This window comes from Lithobates pipiens, unplaced genomic scaffold (genome assembly GCF_037356315.1).
Source record: "Lithobates pipiens isolate NorthernLeopardFrog02 unplaced genomic scaffold, aLitPip1_a1.2 Scaffold_18, whole genome shotgun sequence".
NCBI lineage: Eukaryota > Metazoa > Chordata > Amphibia > Anura > Ranidae > Lithobates > Lithobates pipiens.
This window is the reverse complement of record NW_027507758.1, coordinates 200,389,007-200,414,141: the sequence shown is the minus strand read 5'-3', so window position 1 is coordinate 200,414,141 and position 25,135 is coordinate 200,389,007. Positions and strand designations below refer to the sequence as shown.

The 25,135-nt window shown below is 42.1% G+C and overlaps 1 protein-coding gene across 2 annotated transcripts in view; it reads right to left on the bottom strand.

The window, feature by feature from the left end:
- GGPS1 (geranylgeranyl diphosphate synthase 1) overlaps positions 1-25,135 on the bottom strand; it is a 194,752-nt gene that overhangs the window by 119,007 nt on the left and 50,610 nt on the right. The window contains exon 2 of one of the 2 annotated variants that reach the window (XM_077486528.1): positions 16,694-16,801. In XM_077486528.1, the coding sequence (XP_077342654.1) occupies positions 16,694-16,763 (70 nt within the window). In that variant the 5' untranslated portion in view covers positions 16,764-16,801. Of the gene's footprint in view, positions 1-16,693; positions 16,802-25,135 lie in introns of those variants that run through there. The other variant, XM_077486529.1, reaches the window with a different exon arrangement.

The following is a 25,135-nucleotide window of genomic DNA, read 5'->3' as shown; positions in this document are numbered from 1 at the left end:
TTTTCACACCACTGTATATATAAATATTAAAGAAACCGCGCCAATGTGTTCTAGGTATAGGATAGACAGAACCAGAAAAAAACTAAAAAAAAAAATATATATATATATTTTTTTAGGTTGCAGCCCCCAAAAAACAAAGGAATTCCCCACAAGGGGTTCCCACAGCAGTAAATAAAATGTAAAAAACTGGGGTATATGGCGCTACCTCTTATTTAAAAAACTAACATAACATAATTCCAAAAAGAGAGTGTATTTTGGTGGGAAACCCTAATAATGCCAACAAGTCCAATAATACATCAACTTATTCTATGACCTATCCTGTCTTTCAAATAATAATCCTAGAAGTCCAGTTACCAGACTAAGGAGATAATGTCTCCTTAGTTGCAATTTTGTGAACAGCAGAGATTATTATTTCATCTAATTTTTATAGAACTAGAGGTAGTGGTTTTGAAATTATTGTATTGCATCTCTTTTGAGAAGGAGACATTATCTCCTTAGTCTGGTAACTGGACTTCTAGGATTATTATTTGAAAGACAGGATAGGTCATAGAATAAGTTGATGTATTATTGGACTTGTTGGCATTATTAGGGTTTCCCACCAAAATACACTCTCTTTTTGGGATTTTGGAATTATGATATGTTAGTTTTTTAAATAAGAGGTAGCGCCATATACCCGTTTTTTACATTTTATATATATATATATATATATATATATATATATATATATATATATATATATATATATATATATATATACACACACACACACACATTATATGTATATACTGGCAGTGAATGGGGTTAACACTATGTGGTGCTGTAGGGGTTAATTGTGTCCTAGATCAGTGACAGTGTCACTAGGCAGAACAGGGAGATTGCTTGTTTACATTAGCATCTCCCAGTTCTTCCTCTCCATGTGAAGATTGCGGGTATCCCCACGGACAACCCGCGATCCAACACGTGGAGCTCGCGGCGGGCGCGCACCTGCTATGCAAACCCCGCAAGATCACGTAGTACAACAAGTAAAACTGCGGCAGCTGGTCCGCAAGCGGTTAATACAGAATCTGCACTTCGCCTTCTGCCATGAATCTCGAATGACTCTCCTTGCAAGGACAATTCCTTTGGCTTGGTAGCTTTACGTGTTTAGTTTTCCCCAATGCTTTTTCCTGTAACGAAAAACAATTTTAACTAAACCTAGTGTCCCTAAACATAAAAACACTAGTGTATAGCAAACCCACCACCAAGCCAAAGAGGAGACAGAAAAAACCCAAGCAGTGTTAACGGTGAGGCACCCAGTCCACGCTGCAGGGTCCGAGTGAAGTAACCTCTGACCCTACAGCTACAGGCTCCCCTCAGGGAGGAAACAAACCAACAAAGCACAAAGGCACCACTGTACCTCTCTTACCTGAACTTGACAGGTGCTAGGGGTGCCTGCAACTGTCGTGGCCGTTTTGCCCTCATCCATCTCGTAGAAAAAAAAATAATCAGCAGCAATGAAGTAAAACCACTGTTTTTTTTTAAATTTTCCTGGTCCCCGTGTCATAAGCGAGGGCCAAAACTGAAGCGCTGGTCTACTGACCACCCTCCTGGCCTCTGCGTTCCAGCACCGCCATGCCCCCTCAGGAAGCTGCACCACCGGAAATGACGCAGTTGCCAGCCAGGATCCAGAACCAAGATGTGGGACACACCGTTGACCGGCAGTGACCCCTGCCCGGCCACCAGAGCCATCTCTAGGAGCCAAGAAAAAAAGCTACACTCTTGCCAAGGTTGTCCTGAAAGGCGATTTATGAAAAGGTGAATATAAAAAATTATATTCAAAACAAAATATGTATTAAACATAGGTATAGCATATGCCATTGACAATCATTATATATATATATATATATATATATATATATATATATCAAATCAGGCAAATGTAGTAAGAAAGAACAAAGCTAAAAGCTGCAGCATAACGTGAGGCATTTTGGCTGAGGTTTCTATGAAGATTTAGTGAAGAATCCACTAGAGCTCTCAGGAGGAATTTGATTTTGGGTAAAGTCAAGTTTAAAAGGATTTTCTTTACCATTGTGATTCAAGGATGCAGTGTTAGAGCTGAAAGTTGGGCTATTTCCCCAGATGCTGTTTGGAAGGAAGCCACACCAAACCAACCCCCAGAAATGATTGGAATGTATAGATGGATGGGGTAAAACATCTCTTGAAAATTATCAATCGATTTTGAATTTCACCTATTTCCCTTTGCATTCCTGGCCAAAATAAGAGTACCATGCTGACTCTAGTGATGCTGTTTGCACTCTGGAATGTGATCCTTTGACTCTTCTAAACGTGACCATGGTGGTCCATTGGGATCTTCTAAAAAGGACATTTTTGGGAAGTTCTCTTGGTTTTGCCATTTGTATAACATTCTTGCACAGCTGCGTAGGCTAGACAGTACATGGTACTTTTTCTTATTTTGTTTTATGACCTAGATTTTTAATGTGATAGTTTACATGTGATGTAATAGGCAGTCAGTTCATTTTATGACACTTAAAACTAAGAAGGTGCTACACATTCATCAGTCATGTCCTTACCTCCAGGGTCTCTGGAAAATGAGTAGGCATTTAAAGTCCAACTCCAACCGAAACTTGAGTTTGCAAGAGTTACAAAGTTTTAAACCATTCCCACACTTGTCCCCAAAGTCAGGGGAAAAAAAAATGTGGGCTGGAGTCTGGTTTTAATTGCACTGGATCTCCCTGGCTTCATTAAGTACATTTTTAAAATGGTTAAGTCAAACGTCTCTTGCTTAAACGTCTTCATCTAACACAATTGTATGACAACCTTAATTTCTTGTTGGCCATGATGTGACCATTCTGCTTAAAAAGGGTGGAGGACCTATCGTTTTAGTAGTGATAATGCTTCAAAGTAGGAGGCAAAGGGAGGACAGACACTATGCTGTTGTGTGTTCTTTTTTTTTTTTTTTTTCACTCCCACCCCATATTTATGAAGGTTTTAGTGTGTTTAAAAGGTCAGTCCCTGTTCTGCTATGTGGTCATGCAAACGGATTTGGATGGAGTTTACATTTACGCCTTAGCCACCAATAACCACCATAACCAAAATGATGAGGCTTCCTTATTAACAGAAAGCTTAACTAATAATTCACAAATATGTATTCAAAAATATTCACGTTTGTATTGTAATAGAAACATTTGGCAGTTACGCCATTAGGCCAGGAAAATGAAAAAAAAATTTTTTTTTTTTGCCTGCTATGGTCAAAAGGAGTTACCAAAGTAGCAAAAAGGGAGTGGTGTGTGTTTTTATTTTTTTTTGCTATATTAATATTTTTTGCTATGATAAATATCCCCAAAAAATATATAATTTTTTTTTCTTTTCATACATCAGGGGACACAGAGCTATAGTTACTATGTGGGTTATAGGGCCACTAATAGGTGATGGACACTGGCACACCATAAGGCAAGAAGTGTACTCCCTATATAACCCCTCCCACTATTGGGAGTCCTCGGTTTTTTCGGCACTGTCTAAGGTATGGTTCATGAGTATGTGGTGTGCTCCACTGGAAGCAATCCTTGCTGGGGCTAGCCATGCTGACCGGATCCGTTCAGTGTCCTTTCATGGGCCTAAGGAATGGTACCCGGGCCTCGTGTCCGAAGAAACAAGGTTTTGCTTGCGAATGCTTCTCTTTTTAGAGAGCTGGACCCTGGGAGCCAGTACTTTTTGGTACTAAGGCCATAAAGTTTTTACTGGCAGGGCACTGTTGCAGGTCCAGGATTGTGGTTAACCTCTAGGTTCCACTGTTCCTGAAGGTTTCTGAGCCCACCGTGAAGGATGAAGTTTGGGTTTTTCTCAGATAACCCTGCAGCGGGAAGGTAAGTGGAGATTTTCTCATAAATTTCTCCTTTTAAGTTATAATGCTGTCATGCATATGTGTCACCACTTGGGGTTGCATTAAGAACTCACCGCCTGATGCTGGAAACCGCGCTGTGTCAGAAGCCTTCATTTGGTAGAAGAGAAAACCTACCAGATCTGAAATCAGCACTTAACCACTTAACAACCGCCCTATAGCCGAATGGCGGCTACAGGGCGGTTTCTTAACTCTGGGAGGCCGTCATATGACGTCCTCCCAGAATTCCGCTCTCGTGCGCCCCCTGGGGCGCGCACTCGAGAGCATCCGTGACCGCCGGGTCCGCATCACGGATCAGGGTAAACGCCCGCTCATCACGGCCGTTTACCACGTGATCGCTCCGTCAAATGACGGAGTGATCACTTGTAAACAAATTTTTGTAAACAAAAATGTTATGTCGCCGGTTCCTCCCTCCCCTCTCTGTACAGCGGAGAGGGGAGAGATCGGTGTCAGCAGCGCTGTGGGCTGCATCTGCAGTGCCCACATCGCTGCTCACTGAAATTTAACCCCTCAATTCCCAGCCAATACTCTGCAATGCCCCGTCAATACTCTGCCATAAATTGCCATACCCAGCCATACTCGGAGATACCCAGACATACTTGGAGATACTCTGCAATACCCAGCCATAGACGTCCCCCCTCCCTCCGGTGCTTCTACCGACTCGCCAATATGATCAAAGCCAGAATCTTTTTTTATTTTTTTTATTTCAGGCTTCCCAGCCTAGTGGTGAGATGTGGGGTCTTATTGACCCCATATCTCACTGTAAAGAGAACCTGTCATGCCACATTCCTATTACAAGGGATGTTTACATTCCTTGTAATAGGAATAAAAGTGCTCAAAAAAAAAATTTGGGGGGAAAAAAAATTGTCAAACTAAAATAAATAAAGTAAAATGAACAATAAAATGTTTCTTTTTTTTTTAAAGCGCCCCTGTCCCCATGTGCTTGCATGCAGAAGCGAACGCATACATAAGTCCCGCCCACATATGAAAACTGTGTTCAAACCACACATGTGAGGTATCACTGTGAACGTTAGAGCGAGAGCAATAATTCTAGCCCTAGACCTCCTCTGTAACTCAAAACATGTAACCAGTAAAAAAAAATTGAAAGCGTCGCCTATGGGGATTTTTAAGTAGCGATGTTTGGCGCCATTCCACGGGCATGTGCAATTTTGAAGAGTGACAGGTTAGGTATCTGTTTACTCAGCATAACTTCATCTTTCACATTATGCAAAAATTGGGCTAACTTTACTGTTTTTTTTCGCGCAAATACCATGAGTGATAAAAAGTTGCAACGACCACCATTGTATTCTCTAGGGTCTTTGCTAAAAAAACATATATAATGTTTTGGGGTTCTATGTAATTTTCAAGAAAATAAATGATGATTTTTACATGTAGGAGAGAAATGTCAGAATTGTCCTGGGTGCTCCAGAACGCCTGATGGCGCTCCCTGCATGTTGGGCCTCTGTATGTGGCCACGCTGTGTAAAAGTCTGACACATGTAGTATTGCCATACTCGGGAGTAATAGCAAAATGTGTTTTGGGGTGTAATTTGTGGTATGCATATGCTGTGTGTGAGAAATAAACTGATAATATGACAACTTTGTGAAAAAAAAAAAAAAATCTTGATTTTGCAAAGAATTGTGGGAGAAAATGACAACTTCAAAAACCTCATCATGCCTCTTACTAAATACCTTGGAATGTCTTCTTTCCAAAAAGGGGTCATTTGGGGGGTATTTGTACTTTTCTGGCATGTTAGGGTCTCAAGAATTGAAATAGGCCGTCAGTACTTCAGGTGTGATACATTTTCAGATATTGGCACCATAGCTTGTGGACTCTATAACTTTCACAAAGACCAAATAATATCCACCAATTTGTACTTATTTTTACCAAAGATATGTAGTGGTATAAATTTTGGCCAAAATGTATTTAGAAAAATTACTAATCTGCTAAATGTTATAACAGAAACGAAGAAAAACTTTTTTTTATTTTTTTACAGAATTTTCTTTTTCCTTTTATAGCACAAAAAATAAAAAAACTTAGCGGTGATTAAATACCACCAAAAGAAAGCTCTATTTGTGTGAAAAAAGGACAAAAATTTCATATGGGTACAGTGTTGCATGACTGAGTAATTGTCATTCAAAATGTGAGAGCACCGAAAGCTGAAAATTGGTCTGGTTATTAAGGGTGTTTAAGTGCCCAGTGGTCAAGTGGTTAAATATCCGATCCTTTCACATGGAGTCAATCCAATCAGTTGTTTCCATCCTGCAAGGAGGGGAGTTTGTCTTCAATTGATATCAAAGATGCACATCTCCACGTGCCAATATTTCTAGCTCACCAGAAATTTCTGTGCTTTGAAATAGAAAATCATAATTTTCAGTTTGTGGTCCTGCCATTCGGTCTAGCCACAGCACCACGGGTGTTTTTAAAAATTCTGGCACCTCCTTTAGCCAGATTAAGGGCTCAAGGAATAATGGTCCTAGCCTATTTAGACGATCTACTTTTAACCACTTGCTTACTGGGCACTTAAACCCCCCTCAGTCCCAGACCAATTTTCAGCTTTCAGTGCTCTCACATTTTGAATGACAATTACTCAGTCATGCAACACTGTAACCAAATGATTTTTTTGTCCTTTTCTTCATACCAATAGAGCTTTCTTTTGGTGGTATTTGATCACCTCTCGGTTTTTTATTTTCTGCGCTATAAATGAAAAAAGACCGAAAATTTTGAAAAAAAATGAATCTTTCTTCGTTTCTGTGACAAAATTTAGCAAATTAGCAATTTTTCTTCATACATTTTGGCCACAATTTATACTACTACACATCTTTGGTAAAAATAACCCAAATTTTTGCATATTATATGATCTGTGTGAAATTTATAGAGTCTACAAGCTATGGTGCAAATCATAAAGATTTGCAAAAAAAGATCATATCTGATGTACTAAGGCCTATCTCCATTCTTGAGACCCTAACAAGCCAGGAAAGTACAAATGCCCCCCAAATGACCCCTTTTTGGAAAGTAGACATTCCAATGTATTTAGTAAGAGGCATGGTGAGTTATTTTACATTGTCATTTTTTCCCACAATTCTTTGCAAAATTACGATTTTTTTTTTCCACAAAATTTTCATTGTAATAGCTTATTTCTCCCACACGGAATGTGCATACCACAAATAACACCCCAAAATACATTCTCCTACTCCTCCTGAGTATAACGATACCACATGTGTGAGACTTTTACACAGCCTGACCACATACAGAGGCCTAATTTTGAAGTAGCACCTTCAGGCATTCTAGGAGCATAAATTACACATTTCATTTCTCAACCACCTATTACAGTTTTGAAGGCCCTGGAACACCAGGGCAATGGAAACGTCCATAAAATGACCCCATTTTGGAAAGCTAACACCCCAACGTATAATCTATGAGGCATAATGAGTCTTTTCAATGGTTCATTTTTTACCAGAAGTTTTTGGAAAATGTGGAAAAAAATGAAAACGCATTTTTTTTTTTACACAAAGTTGTCCGTTTATAAGATATTTCCAACGCATAGCATTTACATAGCAAAAATAACACCCCAAAATACATTCTACTATTCCTCCTGAGTATGGCAATACCACATGTGTGAGACGTTTACACAGCCTGGCCACATACAGAGGCGCAACATGCAAGAAACACCGTCGGCGTTCCAGGGACACATAGCCTGCACATACCAAGAATTACACCCCCAAATACATTATGCTGAGCAAAGGGTAAAGAAAAGATTACCTGTGGTTTTAGAAGCGCAGTTGTCCACAGGAGGATATCACTGGTCCAGGCAGCAGGCAGGGACTTGGTCAGCAACAGCGAACACAGTTTTTCAGGCAGCAGGCAGGGATACTGTCCATATTACAGTCCAGGGTCAGTGCAGAGATGTCAGCAGTGCCAAAAATATTGGTCCTGGTAGTAGGCAGGTCCTTGTGGTGTGGTCAGTGCGGCATGATGGCAGTAAGTCCTACAGGCAGCAGACAGAAGTAGAGCCTTGTTCAGGACAGAATGGGGATAGGGGTAGAGGCTTCTCCCTCCCAAATCTCTTTGAAGCCTCCGAGTCTCCAGACCCTAATCTAGGAATAAGAAAACAAAGAAAATTGTTTTCTTCTTCCAGAAAAACTATACTGGAGCCCCTCACATATGTGAGACCCCGTGTTGAATCACACTAGTCCAGTTGCAGAATACAAGATCAGTCCAAGAGGCAGGCAAATATCGTGGTCAAACAGTCCAAGGTCAGTTCCAGATCAGGCAGAGGTATGTACAGAATCGTTAGGCAGAAGCATGGTCGAATAACAAGCCAGGGTAAGTTACAGAGCAGGCAGTGGCATAAGGGGTGTGAAGGTGTATGAAGGCAGGAACTGAGGATTATGTTTACCATACTTCACTAAAAATGTATTGAAGTATGGTAACGCCGAAAAAAGTCGCCTATGCAGAGGCCTAGTTGGGAAGGACATTGTGCACAATAATAAGATGTGTCTCTTCTGACTCCTGCTCTGGTACACACCTTACATCTTTTTTGACGTCTTTGGCCTGTTGGTTTGGGGGGGGGATTTTATCGGGAAAGTGGCGCTCGGAGAGTCGACTAACAACGTCTGATCGGATATTTTCTGGTGGGCCGTTTGGGAAAATAAGGGCAGTGAAAACTTCCTCCTGGTAGCCAAAGAAACGTTTGGGGTTTTGGGTGGCGTTGTGGTAAATGACATAGGAATTATAAAATGGCCAATTAAAAAAAAAAATTGCTACTTTTTTGTACCAATGGTATGTCCGTCTTGTGACAAGATATGGTTCCATCATTTGGTCGTTGAAGTCGACTCCTCCCATGAACAAATTGTATTCGGAAATGCATTTGGGTTTCTTTACGGGGCCATTCCTTCTGGGGATTTCCACGAAGGTATCGTTGTGGATAGAAGATAACATATACACATCCCTTCTGTCCCTCCACTTCACTGCCAGAACCTCCTTGTTTCTCAGACTTGTGGTTTCTCCTTTTCGCAGCTTCTTGTTCACAAGACTTTGAGGAAAGCCCTTCCGATTCTTTTTTACGGTGCCACATGCTGGCGTCTTCTTCTGGTGAAGGTTGTGGAACAGGGGCAGAGATGTGTAGAAGTTATCTACATACAGGTGGTAGCCTTTATCCAGTAGGGGGTATATGAGGTCCCAAACAATTTTTCCGCTGGATCCCAAGTAGTCCGGATAATTAGGGGGCTGCAGCTGGGTGTCCTTCCCTTCGTACACCATGAATGAATATGTGTACCCTGTGGCTCGGTCGCATAATATGTAGACCTTCACCGCATAGCGGGCCCTTTTGCTGGGCATAAATTGCTTCATTCTAAGCCTGCCGCTAAATTTAATAAGGGACTCATCCACACATATGTGTTGGTCCGGGGTAAACAATTTGGGGAATATTTCTGAAAAATAATTCAGTATTGGTCTAATTTTGTAAAGCCGGTCATAATTTGGATCATTTCGTGGAAGGCACTGGGAATTGTCACTGAAATGTAACAACCTCAGGATCATCTGATACCTGCTTCTGGGCATTACCGCGGAGAAGAGCGGTGAGTGGTGGAGGGGGTGGGTTGACCAGTAGGTACGTAATAGATTTTTTTTGTTGAGTGCCATATTAAATGTGAGGCCTAAAAAAACCTTGAGCTCCTCCACCGTTAGGTCTCTCCATTCGTAGGGACGGGCATAATAAGAGGTCGGATTTTGAAAAATAAATTGTTGTGCATACAGGTTGCACTGGGCCACAATGGACGACAACATATCCTCCGTAAAAATTAAATTAAAAAAATCTATTGGGGTAAAATTCTCCGTGTCCACCTGGACTCCTGGCTGGGTGGTGAAAGGGGGAACATTGGCCTCTCCTGAATTAGGAGGAAGCCACAAGGGGTTCTGAAGGGCATAGGGAAGGCCAGCATGGCTCCTAACCCTTTGGGGCTGAGATGACACCCCACTGGTACTTGGCCTTTCTTGCTGGGGCACTGCGGTGCTGGTGGACGGCACTGCGGTGCTGGTGGACGGCACTGCGGTGCTGGTGGACGGCACTGCCTCACTAGAACGCCTTCGTTTGATGGGCCGGATATCTTCCTCCTCGGATTCAGTCAGTGTTTCACTGCTGAGGACTGGCTCATAATTTACGTCGGCTTCAGAATCCGAATCTGAAAAGGAATCTGAAGAGGAGAGCTCCCCGTTGCTCTCGTCGGCCGTGGAAATAATTTGGTACGCCTCCTCAGCGGAAAAGACACAAGCCATGGTAGCACTGATGTGCACTGATTATACAGATGGGCACTTTTGAGGTGGCACAGATGGGCGCTTTTTAAGTGGCACAAATGGGCACTGATGGGTCGGCACTGATGGGTCGGCACAGATGTGCAGATTTATTGCACGGATGTGCACTGATGAGGCGGCAGATGGGCACTGCTGAGGCGGCAGATGGGCACTGCTGAGTCGGCACAGATGGGCACTGCTGAGTCGGCACAGATGGGCACTGCTGAGTCGGCACAGATGGGCACTGCTGAGTCGGCACAGATGGGCACTGATGGGTCGGCACAGATGGGCACTGATTTATTGCACAGATGTGCAGATTTATTGCACGGATGTGCACTGATGAGGCAGCAGGTGGGCCAATACGCTTGGCTCACGACGTACGTCAGAGCCTAAATTAGTGGTTGATATCCAGCAACCTCCAAAAAGGGGAAAACTTTTCTGCCAGTATCCTGGAAAGTAGTGACAACAGATGCCAGCCTTCTAGGCTGGGGAGCAGTCCTAGAAGAAGATTCTGTCCAGGGGAGATGGTCCAAGTCAGAAAGGACCTTGCCTATCAACATTTTGGAGATTCTGGCTGTACGTCTGGCCCTAGAACCTTGGACGGTCAGACTACGGGATTGTCCTGTCAGGATTCAATCTGACAATGCCACGGCTGTGGCTTACATCAATCACCAGGGGGGCACAAAAAGTCATGCAGCCCAAAAATAGGTGAATCATGTTCTAGCTTGGGCAGAACACAACATTCCTTGCCTATTGGCGATTTTCATTCCAGGAACTGAAAATCGGCAGGCAGACTACTTGAGTTGCCAACAATTATTTCCGGGGGAATGTTCTCTTCACCCCAACATCTTCCTAGCGATATGTCAGAAATGGGGTATCCCGGATGTGGAGGTGTTCGCATCCAGATTCAACAACAAAGTCAACAACTTTATTTCGAGAACAAGGGATCCGCTAGCATGCGGATGTAGGTGTGGGCCAGGCTTTAATCCTTGCATACACCCACTTTTTTATTTTATAATATACGCTGTAAACTTCATAATGTAAAATGGGTTTTCCCCCCTCTTTAATTCATTAAGTTTACTACAAAGCCAAAGTTTTGATAGCCCCCTTTTTATTTTTTTCTATGCAGAATGTTAGAGCTGCACGATTCTGGGAAAAAAAAAGAGAATCACGATTCTTTTGCTTAGAATGAAGATCACGATTCTCTCAAGAGTCTCAAAAAACTGTTTTATTTGAAAAGGTTCCAGAAACCAGCAGTGTGCATGCGTATTCATCCCTTGCATGGCCACAGATGTGCAGTAGATAAATATTGCGAGGGTGAATGCAAATTTTGTAGCTGTCACTCCGATTGCATGGCTTCAGTACTTTCTGCTTTAAGCTTTGTTAGTTGAATGTTGTCCATTGATGTTTGCAGATATAGTAATGAATTTTCCTCGGTACAGATCTGCACATTTTATCCAAACAGTTCTTTTTTTTGGCAGCGCCGTGGCATGGTTACACTGGCTGCTGATTTATGCAGGACCAGACGTCAATTAGACAGTACCAATCTGTTTTGATAAACACTTCCACTTTCCTGAATGTGTCTGTCGGAGGGTTTTTATTTAATCCGTATGTGTAAACATGTCCTGATGACTCAATAATGGCGTCCATTAACGAGCTTTCATCTTTTAAAGATATCTTGGCTTTAATGTTGTACAGCTCGGAATATTCAGCATGTGAAGTTCTAACCAGTTGCAAACCCTCTGGAGCCTTGTCCCATCTACATTACCTTCACGGGAATACTTGATCTGTGATCTTGCCTGTCATTTTTTACTGCTACTGTGTATAGTAGTGCGCACTCACTGCTGTTTCCCGGCCACTGTACCCGCCCAGGCAGCGGCACTCCGCATCACACGCTCCAATGACAGACATCAGTTCCGATATCCGCCATTTGCGTGCCACACTGGTTACGTGGAACTGGCGGCACCAAAAGAAAATCGTGGGTCACCCAGACCTTAGATCGGGTGGGGGGTGGGGGTGAATAGAGATCTAAATCTTTTTGTGAGAATGTAGTTGAAAATATGGTGGCATGAATATTTTAAGTTTGGGGAGCAGTAGCTGGTAGGTCTGGTCATATAAACAGGAACAAATTCAGCTAGTACATATCTTGCTGACTCTTGCTTGTTGAATGCAATCATTCTTTCCATTAATGGCTTCGTTATTTGAAGCACAAGTCTGTGTTATGACAGTTAATCCTGTGTTTCACATGTAGGCAAGCACTGTGTCGTACCTGTAGAAGAGCATTAGGCAGTCTCAGGCATTCCAGTTGTCTTTCCAACTCGTACAGGACGTGGTGTCAAAGGAAAGCTGTAGCCCATCCCTGTCATCTGCCATAAGATCCGATATTATTAACCACGACAGTACTCTATCCATAACGCCGCAATGTGCTTTGGGCAGTATTACAAAAACCTAGCAAGTGCTTACTTTATATTTAAATATTGTAACAATGCAATTCAATTATACATGTCTGACAGCTGGGCAACATAACTTTTCAATGTCCGTCACCTTGTACGTTTGACTTGTAAATGTTTCTGCAATATTTATTATGTTTGTTTTTGTTGTTTTTCTTTTGAAAAATAAAGGCTTTGTTAAAGCGGTAGTAAACCCGCTAAAGTTTTTATTTTTTTTACCACCTGCAAAGCAAAAGACATAATGAGCTAGTATGCACCGCATACTAGCTCATTATGAAATACTTACCTTAGAACGAGGCCCCGACATCTGGCCCGATCCACGCCGAGGGAGCTGACATGCTCCCTCGGCGTTTCTTCCGGGTATCGCGTTTCTTCCGGGTATCGCGGTCGGCCATTGCCGGATTTTCAGCCAAGAATCCCCTTGTGCGCATGCAGTCAGCGGCGCATACCGAGGGGAATATCTCCTAAACCGTACAGGTTTAGGAGATATTTTTTTACCTACAGGTAAGCCTTATTATAGGCTTTCCTGTAGGTAAAAGTAAAAAAAAAAAAGAAGATGGAAGTTCTGAATCTGTATTAAACACTGAATTGACAACTCAAATCAGGCAAATGTAGTAAAAAAAAAAAAAAAAAAAAAAAAAAAAAAGTTCTACTAATTGGCATGATATAAGCGAATGTTGGAGCACATTTTGGGTTATATCATTGATAAATGCACCCTTAAACATGTTAACAAATCTTAAAAGGTACATTTAATTTCTTTAGCTCATGTCATGTGATCTATACAGTTTGAGCAACATTTAACAGGCTTTTTGGAAACCTACAAGCAAAAATCAAAAAAGGGCGTCTATAGCCTTCCATAAATCTTTCCACCCGGAGGTTATAGACTCCCTTGTTGATCCTTTAGGTCGTTTCCTTTTTATTAAATTAAAAATCAAACTCCTCTATTTTCACAGTGGCTAATGTATATGGACCTAACCAAGACCAGGGGAGCCTCCTGTCCATGGTCCTGAACAAATTACTATCCTTTGGCGGTCCCTGTTTCATTCTAGGTAGAGACCTCAATGTGACCCTTTCTCCGGCTATGGACACTTCCATGGGTAAGTCTTCCATCCCCCACTCCACTCTCACACACATCAAATAACTCCTGCATTCTGCTCAACTGGTGGATGTCTGTTGAGTGCTGCACCCATTTGAGAGAGATTACAGCTGTTACTCTGTAGCCCACAACTCCTATAGTCATATTGACCATTTCCTTGTCTCCCAATCCTCGTTAGATATCCCATTTAAGGCATGCATTGGCAACATATTGTGGTCTCACCATGCCCCCATGCACTTAAGCCCAACTCACGCCCCTAAGTCCCGTAAAATATTTTCATGGCGCCTGAACAACAATTTATTGAAACACACCCAATGTGTAGCAGCGATTGAACAGACAATCCGTGACTTTATTCAGGATCATTGGTTTGGTTTGACAGAACCAGCCCCCTTATTAAATGGGAAGCCTTAAAATGTGTGCTTTGGGAGACATTCATACAACACGGCTCCCACCTAAAGAAGACCAGATCCGATGGCATAACCTGACTTCTGTCCGCTATAGCTACACTCAAACGCGCACATAAACGGGACCCAGACCCTATAACAAGTATGGCGAACCTTGGCATCCCAGATGTTTTGGAACTACATTTCCCAAGCTACACTGCTGAGTGCATGAGATCATGGGAAATGTACTTCCAAAACATCTGGGGTGTCAAGGTTCACATAGCTAGGGCCAATAGGCAAAACAATTCCATAGTGGGGATCCAGACACCGACCACAAACTTTTGCTTTATGCGGATTACCTCCCGATCTACATCCAGCAACCACACAAGTCCCTACCCTCATTGATGCATGAATTCCGCAGGTTCGGGGAATTTACTAACTTCAAATTAAACACGTCTAAGACAGAAGCCCTTAATATCTCTTTACCGCCCAATACTCTCGCTCAAGTACGGACTAACATTTCATTCCAATGGGGTTCCAGAGGCATCTCTTATTTAGGGATAATGATTTCCTCCAACTTATCAGAAGTCTATACCCTTAATTATCTCCCCTTACTGACCCGTCTTAGGAAAGAATTAGATACTTGGAACTCATCTTTACAACCCTGGTTTGGTCGCATCAATACACATAAAAATGGAAACTAGAGGTCGGCCGATATTTGGCCTTTAAGAAATTGGCATCGACTGATTTTTGTGCAAAAACCTGCCATTTACCTCCCTTCCCCACACACTGAGTGGCTCTGTGCTCAGTGTGTGAAACTGATTTACAAATTAATGCAGAGAGAGGAGCTGTCAGAATTCAGTGTGATGTCGGGGGTGGGCAGGACCCAGATATCAAACACCAGCCAATGGGATGGAATCTGAGTGGGCTGCTATGTGTATGTGGCCTGCCCACTTTCTTAAGCAGCCCAATCATTGGCTGATGTTTGAGAGCTGCCCACCCCCGACATCAAGCTGAATTCTGACAGCTGGTCTCTGCATTCAGTTACATATAGTGTAACTGAAACTGACAAATCGGCTCAGTGTGAAACCTGTCAGTGCCAACCAATGTCAACTGCCAGTGCCAATCAGTGGCAACCAGTGGCACCTGCCCAAAAAAGAAAAGTCGGCTTAAAATATTGGCCGTAAAAATCGGCATCTTATATAGGGTGGCCCAATTTCTAAATATCGCTATCGGCAAGAGAAAAACCCATATCGGTCAACCTCTAATGCACACCCTCCCTATGCTACTTTAATTATTCCTGACGGTACCTATTACTGTCCCCAAATGCTTCTTCAGTTCCCTGCGCTTTATGTCAGTATGTTTCATTTGGTACCAAGGTCTATGCTGCATCCGTCACACATTGCTCACATACCCCAAAATCCAAGGGGGGGTGGGCCTTCCAGATTTTGAAACATAGCATAGGGCAGAACTATTGTCTAGGATACTGGAATGGTTCCCTCTCCCCTCCACTGTTGCACGATCATCCCCCCTCTTACACCAGGAAGCGGTCCACGGAACTGGGAAGGGAGCTCTCTTTAATTGACTGGCAAAAGTCATTCCAATTCACGCACAAATCTTCTATATCATGCTATACCCAGGGAAAAAAAACGTTAAACTCCTCTCCGGATGGTACAGGGACTCCCAATCTTTACATAAAATATTTCCATTGGTACCTCCCACGTGTTGGAGATGCGGCTCGGCAGAGGGAAGCTAGTTATACATATGATAGAACTGTACAGGAATACAACCTCTCTGGTCACAGGTTTTTACCATATATAGCAGCCTATATGATCAGCCACTGCCACCCACCCCAGAGATAGTTTTGTTATCTATCCTTCCAGGCTCCATAGCCTCCCAAAAACGCACTTTCCTGCGCTTGTTCTTGTCAACCGTCAGACAGCTTATCCCCTATTTTTGAAAACTACCATCCCCCTCTTTGTCTTCGTTGGGTTATTCTCAATGGTCAATGACATCATGCGTATGGAAGAGATGCTAGTCCTAGACAATGACACCTATTAAAAATGTAAGGCCCTATGGCTCCTTTGCAGTGACTTTTCTACCTCCGACTCTATGAAAACTATGCCGACACCCCATGGCCGAGTCGGAAACACTCCCGATTCCTTCTGACCCTCTCCCCTCCTACACTATACCTAAACTTTCCCCTCTTCCTCCTTTCTTTCTTCTCCCCCTTTCGCCTCCTCTTTCTTTTTTCTTCTACTTGTGTGTCTCCTCACCCCACACCCGAATGTTTTATTCCCCCAACTCTAATAAGTCTCACTTCAATACGTAAAGGTTTTAGCCTTTTGATTCAAAAGATATCTGCATGATGGTATTTCACTAAGTATTATATTTTAACACACACTGATTACTTGATTTACATTGTACTATTTTCTGTAATGAATATTTGGTCACTATCTATGTCCTTCTAATTTGTTAAACATAAAAAAAACATATTTGACTCTAAAAGGCTTTTTGGATTTAATTGTAATACTGTTGGTGCATATAAATTCTGAAATAATAATAAAAACTGTACCTGGAAGTTGAAGTAAATACTTATACGGTTCCAGTAATATCCTCTCTGATGTCTCCCTGGAGGTGGCCATTTCCAATTTTGTAAATCTTCTGTCAATTTAAAAATGTGCTAGAATTATAATGAATAAAACAATTACTTAACCTGAAGCCACAAAGTAACATTTAACATGCAAGCAGGTATACATTTCTGCAAAAGGAAAGCAATATGGTTCATAGACATGTGTTAGATATTAGAACATATAAAAATCCTGTTTTTTTTATTTATTTTTTCTTAATAGCTTACCTGTAAAATACTTTTCTTTGAAGTACATCACAGGACACACTAGTAGTTACTATGTGGTTTATAGGCCACCTTCAGGGGATGGACACTGGAACACCCATAACCCCTCCCACTACAGGGAGTACCTCAGTTTTGTAGCAAAGCAATACACGTGAATACCAAAGAAGGGCCTGTGTCCCGTGATAGATTTCAAAGAAAAAGATTTTAAAGGTAGGCTGTAAAAATCCTGTTTTCTTATCGTACATCACGGGACACAGAGCCATAGTAGTTATGTGGGTTGTCCCATAGCAATCTAAAAAAGAAAAAGCTGCGCTCAAAACCCCCCAAAAAATTTTTTTGTGCTAAATACAAACTATATGCAATTAATAACGTGAGTAATTAAATATATATAAAACGCGAATATCAGATAATAAATCATTTGCTTAAACACATAAACCATATGATAAAAAGTTATTATCTTACAAGAATAATCCCCTATACCAGTGATGGCGAACCTTGACACCCCAGATGTTTTGGAACTACATTTCCCATGCTGCTCTGGCACTCTGCGGTGTAGTGGAGCATCATGGGAAATGTAGTTCCAAAACATCTGGGGTGCCAAGGTTCGCCATCACTGGTATAGGGGATTATTCTTGTAAGATAATAACTTTTTATCATATGGTTTATGTGTTTAAGCAAATATCTTACAAGAATAATCCCCTGTACCAGTGATGGCGAACCTTGGCACCCCAGATGTTTTGGAACTACATTTCCCATGATGCTCCACTACACCGCAGAGTGCCAGAGCATCATGGGAAATGTAGTTCCAAAACATCTGGGGTGTCAAGGTTCGCCATCACTGCCCTATACCATAAAAATCTTGTGCGGTCAAACTAATCGAAAATCTGCAAATGCAGAAAAGTGAAGGACACCAAAATTGATATGTGTGCCCTCATATAATTACACTTCTGAAATCATAATCTCCAAAAAAAACTAAAATTGAAGGTGAATGCAATATAAAGTGAAACAAAAAAGGAAAGAAAAAATGTGTCCCATTAAATCCCAAAGATTGATATTAATCAGCAAGTGATATAAGTTCATGTAGAAAAAATGACATCCACATCCCTTCGTGTAAAAGATAATCCAAAGAAAACACCTCCACTGATAGGAAGAGAATGGGGGCCGCTTACCGGAACTTAGGATCTCAGTGTTACCTGAGATCAAAAGAGCACATAGATCAGAGATCTGACTGAACCATCACAGGAGCCGCAGCGGGATGTCCTCAATGCAGATACCAGTTGGTAAAACTAAGGTGCCAAAATTCATATGAATAAAACAGAGAGAGCTCCCATAGCGCAAAAACCCTTATTTTTTTAACCACTTAAGGACCGCCGTATTGCCAATGTACGTCAACACAATGGCACAGGCAGGCACAAGCACGTACATGTACGTGCCTGCCTTCCAGCGGGTGGGGGGTCCGATCGGACCCCCTCCCGCTGGATACGACGGTCCGGTTCGCTCCAGGAGCGTTCCGTGATGAGGGGATGGCCGTTGGTTTTCGGCCACCCCCTCTGGATCGCTCCTGGCCAATGAGAAGCTTCCTCCCACTGTGTATTGTTTACACAGGAAGGAGGAAGTGATGTCATTCTCCTCGGGGCGGTCTTTTTGACCGGACTACGAGGAGAAGACACAAAGTAAGTGTGCACCAACACTACACTGACATGTAGGTACACACAGGCACACAACCCCCCCCCCCCCCCCGATCCCGCCCCCGATCCCCCCCGCCCCCCCAGTCACAGTGTCACTGATTGCATTGATCATTTCTTTACTGATCACTGCATTCAGTGTCAGTTGTGACAGTAAAAACTGTCAGGACAGTTAGTGTTAGGTCCAGGGTAGCCCCCTATCACCCCCCAATAAAGATTTAACCCCCTGATTGCCCCTAGAGTTAACCCTTTCACCCCCTTTTGCCAGTGTCACTAAGCGATCATTTATCTGATCGCTGCATCAGTGTCGCTACTGTCGCTAGGTAGCTAGTTATTTTTTTAGGTTCACCGCCAGGTTTTTATAGCACTAGGTACCCACCGATATACTACCCAATAATGGTTTTAACCCCCTGATTGCTGCTAGTTAACCCTTTCACCCCCTTTTGCCAGTGTCACGAAGCGATCATTTTTCTGATCGCTGCATCAGTGTCGCTAGGTAGCTAGTTATTTTTTTAGGTTCACCGCCAGGTACCCCCATATACTACCCAATTGCCCCTAGTTAACCCTTTCACCAGCGATCACAGTATAAGTGTCACTGGTGACGCTGGTTAGCCAGTTAGTTATTTAGGTTCCCCGTCAGGTTTTTATATAGCGCCAGGGACCCCCATATACTACCCAATAAAAATTTGAACCCCCTGATTGCCCCTAGTTAACCCTTTCACCACTGATCACCGTATAAGTGTTACGGGTGACTCTGGTTAGTTTGTTTTTTATAGCATCAGGGCACCCACCATTTATTACCCAATAAAGGTTTAACCCCCTGATCACCCGGCGGGTGATATCAATTAGGTTTTAGGGTCAGGGTCTGCGTCGCCCCAGGCAGCGCTAGGTTAGTGCCAGTACCGCTAACACCCACGCGCAAAGCATAAACCTCCCGTAGTGGTATAGAATCTGAACAGATCAATATCTGATCTGATCAGATCTATACTAGCGTCCCCAGCAGTTTAGGGTTCCAAAAAAACGCATTGTTAGCGGAATCAGCCCAGATACCTGCTAGCACCTGCGTTTTGCCCCTCTGCCCAGCCCACCCAAGTGCAGTATCGATCGATCACTGTCACTTACAAAACACTAAACACATAACTGCAGCGATCGCAGAGTCAGGCCTGATCCCTGCCATCGCTAACAGGTTTTTTGGTAGCATTTTATATTTAAATCCGGAAGGCAGTGCTTGGTTATCAGGGGCCCGTACGTGGCTAGGCTCCCAAAAAGTCCCCCACATGTGGTATCCCCGTACTCGGGAGAAGCAGCAGAATTTATTTTGTTGTGTAATTTGACTTATGCCCATAGCATGTGTGAGCAATATATCATTTAGTGACAACTTTGTGCAAAAAAAAAAAAACTTTGTAATATTCCCGCAACTTGTGGCAAAATATAAAATATTCCATGGACTCAACATGCCTCTCAGTAAATAGCTTGGGGTGTCTACTTTCCAAAATGGGGTCATTTGGGGGGGTTTTGTGCTATTTTGGCATTTTATGGTCTTCGAAACTGTGATAGGTAGTGAGGAGTAAAATCAAAAATTTACACCCTTAGAAATCCTGAAGGTGGTAATTGGTTTTCGGGGTGCCGTGCGCGACTAGACTCCCAAAAAGTCCCACACATGTGGTATCCCCATACTCGGGAGAAGTAGCGAAATATATTTTGGGGTGCAATTCCACATATAACCATGGCATGTGTGAGCAATATATCATTTAGTGACAACTTTTTGTAAAAAAAAAAAATTTTTATTTTTTGTCATTATTCAATCCCTTGGGACAAAAAAATAAATATTCAATGGTCTCAACATGGCCCTCAGCAAATAGCTTGGGGTGTCTACTTTCCAAAATGGGGTCATTTGGGGGGGTTTTGTGCCATCTTGGCATTTTATGGCCTTCAAAACTGTGATAGGTAGTGAGGAGTAAACTAAAAAAATGTATGCCCTTAGAAATCCTGAAGGCGGTGCTTGGATTTCGGGGTCCCGTACGTGGCTAGGCTCCCAAAAAGTCCCACACATGTGGTATCCCTGTACTCAGGAGAAGCAGCAGAATGTATTTTGGGGTGTCATTTCACATATGCCCATGGCATGTGTGAGCAATATATCATTTAGTGACAACTTTTTCATAGTTAGTAAGGTTGAATAAAGACACCAGTCCATCTAGTTCAACCTGAGTGTCTACAATTGTCCCTATCCCTGTACTTTACACACTCACATTGGTCCCTACCCACAATCCAAGATCCCCATTCATATACTAGGGCCAATTTTGGACAGACGCCAATTAACCTACCTGCATGTCTTTGGTTTGTAGGAGGAAACCCACGCAGGCACGGGGAGAACATGCAAACTCCAGGCAGGCAGTGTCGTGGTTGGGATTCGAACCAGCGACCCTTCTTACTGCTAGGTGAGAGTGCTAACCACTACACCACTGTGCCGCCCCCCCAAAAAAAAAAAAAAGTTTGTAATATTCCCGCAACTTGTGGCAAAATATAAAATATTCCATGGACTCAACATGCCTCTCAGTAAATAGCATGGGGTGTCTACTTTCCAAAATGGGGTCATTTTGGGGGGTTTTGTGCTATTTTGGCATTTTATGGTCTTTTTTTTTTTTTGTCATTATTCAATCCCTTGGGACAAAAAAATAAAAATATTCAATGGGCTCAACATACCCATCAGCAATTTCCTTGGGGTGTCTACTTTCCAAAATGGGGTCATTTGGGGGGGGTTTGTACTGCCCTGCCATTTTAGCACCTCAAGAAATGAGATAGGCAGTCATAAATTAAAAGCTGTGTAAATTCCAGAAAATGTACTCTAGTTTGTAGACGCTATAACTTTTGCGCAAACCAAAAAATATACGCTTATTGACATTTTTTTTACTAAAGACATGTGGCTAAATAAATTTTGCCCTCAATGTATGACTAAAATTTAGTTTATTCGATTTTTCTTATAACAAAAAGAAGAAAATATCTTTTTTTTTTTTCTAAATTTTCGCTCTTTTTCCATTTATATCGCAAAAAATAAAAATCGCAGAGGCAATCAAATACCATCAAAAGAAAGCTCTATTTGTGGGAAGAAAAGGACGCAAATTTTGTTTGGGTGCAATATTGCATGACCGCGCAATTACCAGTTAAAGCAGCGCAGTGCGAAATTGGAAAAAGACCTCTGGTCCTTAAGGTGTTTATTGGTCCGGGGCTGAAGTGGTTAAATAAAAGCTAAATCAATACACTCAACATGCATGAAGAGAATAAAACGGTATTGAAAAACGTTTTATTCTCTGCATGCATGTGAGTGTATCGATTTAGCTTTTATTTAAATAAATAAGGGTTTTTGCGCTATGGGAGCTCTCTCTGTTTTATTCATATGAATTTTGGCATCTTCGTTTTACCAACTGGTATCTGCATTGAGGACATCCCGCTGCGGCTCCTGTGATGGTTCAGTCAGATCTCTGATCCATGTGCTCTTTTGATCTCAGGTAACACTGAGATCCTAAGTTCCGGTAAGCGCCCCCCCCCTTCTCTTCCTATCGGTGGAGGTGTTTTCTTTGGATTATCTTTTACACGAAGGGATGTGGATGTCATTTTTTCTACATGAACTTATATCACTTGCTGATTAACATCAATCTTTGGGATTTAATGGGACTATTTTTTTCCTTCCTTTTTTGTTTCACTTTATATTGCATTCACCTTCAATTTTAGTTTTTTTGGAGATTATGATTTCAGAAGTGTAATTATATGAGGGCACACATATCAATTTTGGTGTCCTTCACTTTTCTGCATTTGCAGATTTTCGATTAGTTTGACCGCACGAGATTTTTATGGTATAGGGGATTATTCTTGTAAGATAATAACTTTTTATCATATGGTTTATGTGTTTAAGCAAATTATTTATTATCTGATATTCACGTTTTATATACATTTAATTACTCACGTTATTTAATTGCATATAGTTTGTATTTAGCACAAAAATTTTTTTTTTTTGGTTTTGAGCGCAGCTTTTTCTTTTTTAGTGTGCATATTATCAGAGTATTACGATTTGAGTTGCTGCTTAGAGGGAGGGTTTTTCCAATAGCGCAGTTTACCCCCCTTTTTTCTGTCCCATAGCAATGGCAACTGAAGGGAGGGAGACACAACAAAAGTAGGACACCAAGAGACAAGAGGAGTCATACTGCAGCCTGCAGTACACTGCGCCCGAAGGCGATATCCTCATGACCATTTACATCAATTTGGTAGAATCTGGTAAATGTATGGACTGAAGACCAAGTTGCGGCCTTGCAGATCTGGAGGCCTGTTGATGCACTGCCCAAGAAGCGCCAACGGCCCTGTTGGAGTGTGCTTTAACATGAAAAGGAGGAATTTTCCTCTTTAAACCATAAACCTGAACAATCACTTGATGAATCCATTTGGAAATGGTAGATTTTGATGCTGCCTGTCCCCTTTTAAGACCTCCTCCTGGCAATACAAATAAAACATCTGTTTTGCGAATCTGAGCGGTCATCTTTAAATAGACCCTGACCGCACTCACTACATCAAGAGAATGTAGTGGTCTCTCTTCCACAGATCGAGGTTATGTTAAAAATGAAGGCAGAACATATCCTAGTTTAAAGAGGAAGTAAATCCTGATGAGTTTACTTCCTCTTTCATTCCCTGCAAAGGCAAAGCATAATGGATTACTATGCATCGCATAGTAGTCCATTATGTGTCACTTACCTGACACAGGAGCCAGCGATGTCACCGCTGTCCCCTCTAGTCCGGCGCATCCATCTTCTCGGTGGGTCTCGCTGCTCCGCCACTGTCATTCAGCGAAGCCGCAATGACGTCACTCCCGCGCATGCGCGCGGGAGCCACCATGCGCAGCATCTTCGCCGTTGACGGTGCCACGCTCAGTGCGCCTGCGCTGTAGACAGCAGTGCCTGTCTTTTGGCAAATATCTCCTAAACCGTGTAGGTTTAGGAGATATTTCTTGGACCTACAGGTAAGCCTTAATCCAGGCTTACCTGCAAGTCAAAGTGTGTTGTAAGGGTTTACAACCACTTTAAATGAAAACCTGTCACTACCTTCAGATGAAATTTAGGATGAGGCCGCAATACCACCTTATCCTTATGAATAATCAAATATCTGTAAGAAAGGGCTGCCAACGCCGATAATCTTCTAGCAGAGGATTTGGCAAACAAAAAAATAATTTTCCTCGTAGGGAATAGTCCGTATACGCTCAAAAGGTTGTTTCTGTAATGCCTTCTAATGTATCTGGAGGATTAATTTATGTTACCCCTGAATAAAGTTATGAACCAGAGAGTGAGAAGCAAGTGGTCATTGAAAAAACACCGATAAGGCCGATACCTGGCCTTTGATAGTAATCAGGGCCAGCTTCATTTCTAGTCCCATCTATAGGAATTCAAGGATCCTACCTATGACATATTTCCTGGACATATGCCTTCCAGACTCTATAGTATATGACCCTGGAGGCCAGTTTAGTAACTACTATGGCTCTGTGTCCCATGATGTACAATAAGAAAAATAGGAATTTTGACTTACCTGTAATTTATCTTGCAGTACAATACAGGATACAAACATTTAGTGGCAAACTTGCAGTCCACCTTGATCCCTTATATGCTACACTAGAGACTCTATTGCCAGGGCAAAAACAAGGTGGATAGTAGGGGTACTGAAATTAATCGTTGCATCGCGATTGGGGTGTCCCCAATGTGGCATCGATGCATAAGAGACGGAAAATCGATTTGTGGGTGGCGTCATCCCAACATGCCCCGCCCCTCCCGGTAAAATGCTCCAGGCGTATTTATAAAATGTATTTCTTTGAACCACTTCAGCCCCGGACTAATTGTCATCCTAAGGACCAGAGGTCTTTTTACAATTTCGCACTGCACTGCTTTAACTGGTAATTGCGCGGTCATGCAATGTTGTACCCAAACAAAATTTGCGTCCTTTTCTTCCCACAAATAGAGCTTTCTTTTGATGGTATTTGATTGCCTCTGCAATATTTACTTTTTACGATATAAAAGGAAAAAGACTGAAAATTAAAAAAAAAAAAAAAATTATATTTTCTACTTTCTGTTAGAAGAAAAATCGAATGAATTTTAGTCATACATTTAGGCCAAAATTTATTCAGCCACATGTCTTTAGTAAAAAAAATGTCAATAAGCGTATATTTATTGGTTTGCGCAAAAGTTATAGCGTCTACAAACTAGCGTACATTTTCTGGAATTTACACAGCTTTTAATTTATGACTCACCTATCTCATTTCTTGAGGTGCTAAAATGGCAGGGCAGTACAACCCCCCCCCCCCCAAATGACCCCATTTTGGAAAGTAGACACCCCAAGGAAATTGCTGAGGGGAATGTTGAGCCCATTGAATATTTTTTTTTGTCCCAAGTGATTGAATAGTGACACACAAAAAAAAAAAAAAAGTTTACAAAAAGTTGTCACTAAA